This window comes from Daktulosphaira vitifoliae, unplaced genomic scaffold, assembly GCF_025091365.1.
Source record: "Daktulosphaira vitifoliae isolate Bord-2020 unplaced genomic scaffold, ASM2509136v1 Scaffold_77, whole genome shotgun sequence".
NCBI classification, from domain to species: domain Eukaryota; kingdom Metazoa; phylum Arthropoda; class Insecta; order Hemiptera; family Phylloxeridae; genus Daktulosphaira; species Daktulosphaira vitifoliae.
In genome coordinates, this window is record NW_026099646.1 from 39,858 (window position 1) to 44,607 (window position 4,750).

The 4,750-nt window shown below is 29.6% G+C and overlaps 1 protein-coding gene across 1 annotated transcript; it reads left to right on the forward strand.

Moving 5' to 3' along the window:
* Window positions 1-1,145: 1,145 nt before the first annotated feature.
* Window positions 1,146-3,337, forward strand: LOC126909018 (uncharacterized). Its single transcript, XM_050691377.1, has 5 exons — window positions 1,146-2,438; window positions 2,504-2,671; window positions 2,739-2,919; window positions 2,995-3,150; window positions 3,231-3,337. The coding sequence occupies exons 1-5, from the start codon at window positions 2,430-2,432 to the stop codon at window positions 3,335-3,337; spliced, it is 621 nt and encodes a 206-aa protein (XP_050547334.1). The 5' UTR covers window positions 1,146-2,429.
* Window positions 3,338-4,750: the final 1,413 nt, after the last annotated feature.

Below are 4,750 nucleotides of genomic sequence, written 5' to 3' on the forward strand. Positions count from 1 at the left end.
AAAATTATGTTGCGTGCCACTATCTAATAATGACAAAAGAGGCCGCCGCTGATAATCATAAATTATTACTGTAGCCGTTGATAAAAGAATCGATGATTGACCTGACGCGTATGTGTATGAAACGAAGACGAAGTTGACGGTGTATTATTGTTTACATTTTTTCCCATTTTATGTTCACTTTGATCACCTTGCTTATCTTCCCACGGAATATGTAATAAACTATTATGCGATTGCGAACATTTAAGACACCGCCGTTGTGTACATCGTTCGACTGCATGCACTCGTAAACAAATTTTACAGAGATTTAAATCAGCTATCTTTTTAATTCTCTCTCTCACACTTAGACTTAAAAGTGTCGAACATTTATACACTGTATGCGCTTGTTTACAAATAAAACATAGTTCACTTGTAACTGCAAATCCGTTAGACCTATAAAATTTGTTTCTTGCTATAGGCCGTTTAAACTCTTTTTCCTGTTTTCCCATATTAACAGCCTCTAAAATTCGAAAACGAGGTTTCAAAAACTTTAAAAGAGTCTGTGCTTCTAGTTCTTCTTCTTCCGCAGAAAATACTTCCCATTTCCTCACTGAAGTTGGGTCTAGCTTCGATAAAATTAAATGTATTCAAATCGCTCCGCGCTGTTGGGGCCTTTGACCTAATGTTTCTAACGCATTTATATGATTGACAATTGTGTCAGTTAACGTACGTAACGCAGAACCCGATTCTCTTTTTAATGGCTCCAAATCAAACAGGGCGCGCACATGAACTTGAATTAGCACTATGCGGTTGTTATAGCGCTCTGTTAGCCTACTCCATGCTATTTTATATTGCGCCGCAGTGGTTTCCAAACTATGTATTNTCGCAGTGGTTTCTAAACTATGTATTACCTTGGCTGCCTCTCCTGTTAGAGATAATGGCAGATAAAAAAACCGCTGTACGTCTGATAAGGCCGTGTTTTCATGCACAATTGCTTTAAATATTCCTTCAAACGCGGACCACTCGGTATACTCGCCAGAAAACTGCGGTATAGAAAGTGGCGCTAATTTTATCGCCGTTTCAATAGGCCCTTCTAGTGGCTCCCATAGTCAACCCGTGGGAAGACTATCTCCCCCCACAGAGGTGTCCAAAGTGCTACCACCTGAGTAGTATATTTTTCTTTTTACTAACACAATAGCCTGATGGCAGATTAGCTGATTATGGCTGATTATTAAATATAATTTTCTAACACAATAAGCATCATCTAGAAAATTCTTTCGCGGGGGCGGCGATGGTGGTGATGACGATAGTATGCGTTGTTACATACATGACGTCACAACTATTCTTGATAAAACGTTTTATATACTAGTTGTGGACCGTTGTGTGTTAATTTAATTATCATGAATATGATAACAGTGTTTTTAAATTATTATTATTATTATTAGAGATTTTTAAAACGAATTGATTGAAAATTGTTAAATACGTATGTATTTCACTGGGTTTTTGGTGATGTTTTGAGTAAAAATTATTATTACCTGATAATAATAATTTATTATATTATTGAATACCTGTGTAGCCTATTGAAGTCAATAGAATTAAATCAAATGATGTTGACGTTTTTTTTCATTGTCAAACTCATTGTTTGGATACTAAAAGAAATCAACGGTTATAGTTAGGTATAGAAATACTCTAATATTTATAACATATAATAAAATATAATATATATATAATTTTTCTGTATTTTGGGTAGGTTGACAGCATAGAGTACTTCATCAAATTCTGTTGTCTGTAGGTATTAGAGCAGTAAAATCATGTACCTAGTCCGGGGGTAGGTATTCTAGTGTCCTATTTGCCTTTTTACATTCATGCACACAGAGAGGTTTTCTGAAAGTATACATGACGATGAAGATATCTTGGGATATCGTATTTTCAATAATAATATGATATATTATATTAAAAAAATTATTATTATTATTATTATTATTATTATTATTTGAAAATGTTATCCTATAGACCTATGTTTTGTGTTAACAAACGGTAGGATAGCTAAAAAGGTATGACCCTCGATGACCATGTCTTTAGTTCCATACACAGACGACGTATTTGAAATAGTCTTTTCTTCCCTACCGATCGTGGGAATTAACCCTCCAGGGTACCATGGATTAATCTATTTCTTGAAAATTTTACTGAATTATGTATTATTCAGTCTAGACATATAATATTTTTCTTCTCACGTGTTAAAGCATTTTGTTTAGTAAAACTAGTAAATCCAATAATGATAATAATGGTTATGTGTGTGTGTATGTGTATACTCATCTTATTCTTGCTAAATCATATAAAAACGCAGCATCCTATGGTTTTTGTATCATTTAGTTGGTTCACGATTTAGGTGTTTTATAACAACTACATTTTCTTTACAACATCACGAAAAAGATATTAAGAATAATATCATCATGACTAACGTAAGTGTTAATTTTATTAACTTATTAAAAAATATATGATAAAAAAATTATTACTATTTTTTTAGAATACACCAGAATACGGTGGCGAGGAGTTTTTTAATATTTTAAATAATATTAGATATGAACCTCGTGAAAACAACTCCCCAATTTACCGAGATGTTTTCGGTAACTTAATGGTTAACCCAGACAACGAATTAGGAATTCAACTGTCGTTTAGTGAATACGGTGCAATAGTGAGTATTATTTTAAAAAAATGTATAAAATTAATGTAATAAATTAAATATTTAAAATTAATTATAGACACAGAACTCAAATGATTCAATCTATTTCTTCGATTCAATCACGAATCATAGACCAATAATTGAATCACGTGATACGGTGAGCAATGATGACGATGAACATATCACCTCCTCGAGTTCGGATATGTTCCCTGAGCTTATACAGGGGGAGATAATAAACGAACCGGTATTTTCTGATATAGGTAAGTTAATTAAATATAATGATAAATTAATAAAATTTTGTGTTAAACTAAATATTTGCTTTATTACTATTATAGTTTCGGTTAGGGAGATTAATCTGTGTAATCACACCGATTCTCTCCTAGACCGTGCACCACCACCACATATTCATTCGTTGTCGGAATTTGATGAACCAATTGCCCACTCGACTCAAAACATCCCCCCTGAACTTGTTCACAATGATATGATAAATGGTAAGGTACTTAAATATATGAAACAATTATGTCTTAAATTAGATTTAATATTTATTATTATTATTATTATTTTACAATAGCCCCGATTGAGACTAATCTATGGAGTAATGACAATGACTCCCACACAAATTCATTGCTCATACATGCTGCAGAAATAGGGGAATTATTTGATTTAATGTATTTTTAATATATATATATATATANGAACAATGGAAAAAAAAATCAAGCTCTCTGATTGGGCAGAAGACAAAGCAGTAGAGACTGTTGTACAATACATATTATTGTGCAAATATTTTACAATAATATTGTATAATTCCTCTATCAGTTACAAAAATTATCAATGATATTAAATTAGTGACACTATTATATTTTAAATACTTGAACGATAATTAATTATAACTGTTCGCATACTTATTTGTTTAAATAACGTTTAGTCTTAATAAAAATGTTTTTTTTTTAAATATTGTCTGACATTATGAATATTGTGTTTAATTTGTATAAAAGTTGACATTTTGTGTAGTTTATTATTTCATAAATTTTTTTCAACGTTTAGTTAGTTTTACCTATAATATATGAAGCTGTAATTTTTGGTAAAACTGTTAATAGTATTATATTTTTTATAAAATTTGAATTGTTTTAGGTATAATAAATAATAATATATAATAAATTATATATTTTTATTATTATTATTATTATTATTGTTAGCCATTTTTTGGCCAAGTTGTACCCATTTACACCGTGAAGACAAAATAAAGTCCGAAATTTTTTTTTCCCAAAATTAAGTATGTTACATTAGCTTTGATTTAATATATATATATATAATCGTCAGTATTTCCGGAACACTTTCAAAAGTTAATTTTTTGTAAAAAAGTTGTCATTTTGAATTCCCTACTGTAGGCTGGTAAAGGGTTAAATTTATAAATAGATATACCAAATGATAGGTAAAGACATCAAACATCTATATAAAAATTTCATTTTTGAAAAAGTTATGGTAGTGTTAAGAAAAAAATGTCAAAAATTACTGATTTTTAAAATTGTAATTATTTTGGAAGTAAGTGCACAAAATCTTTTACTTTAATGCAAAATTTAAAACGTCATGAGAAAACCCACACTGGTATCCGTCACCCATGTTTAATTTGTCAAGCAGATTTTAAGTATCCAGGAGATCTAAAAAAACATTTTAACAAACACAGTGAGTAACTTTCTGGATCATTTTATTTAAAAAATTATACTAAATCATATACGATGATATGTATATATATATATTTTTTTTTTTCAGTTGTTAATAATAAAAAAANTTTTTTTTTTCAGTTGTTAATAATAAAAAAAATGAAATTCTATTAAGAGATCAACAACAGGAACAACTTCGACCAAGTGTTATAACCCATACATCAAATTACAATAATAATCACCGATATATACCCTCGACTTCTACATATCAAGGTAATTTAATACAAAATTAAGTTCTAAATACTGCAATATAATATATTTAATTTAGTATAGTATAACTATTAATATAGTTAATTTAGACTCGTATAAAAATCGTGGAACTCACTGGGTAGCTATAAAAAAATATTTTAAAAAAGCATACTACTATGAT

Bases quoted from the DNA above. Each gene is read 5' to 3' on its own strand.
- LOC126909018 (XM_050691377.1), top strand. The intron at 2,672-2,738 runs GTGAGTATTATT...AATTAATTATAG, and splicing joins TTAGTGAATACGGTGCAATA to ACACAGAACTCAAATGATTC. The intron at 3,151-3,230 runs GTAAGGTACTTA...ATTTTACAATAG, and splicing joins TCACAATGATATGATAAATG to CCCCGATTGAGACTAATCTA.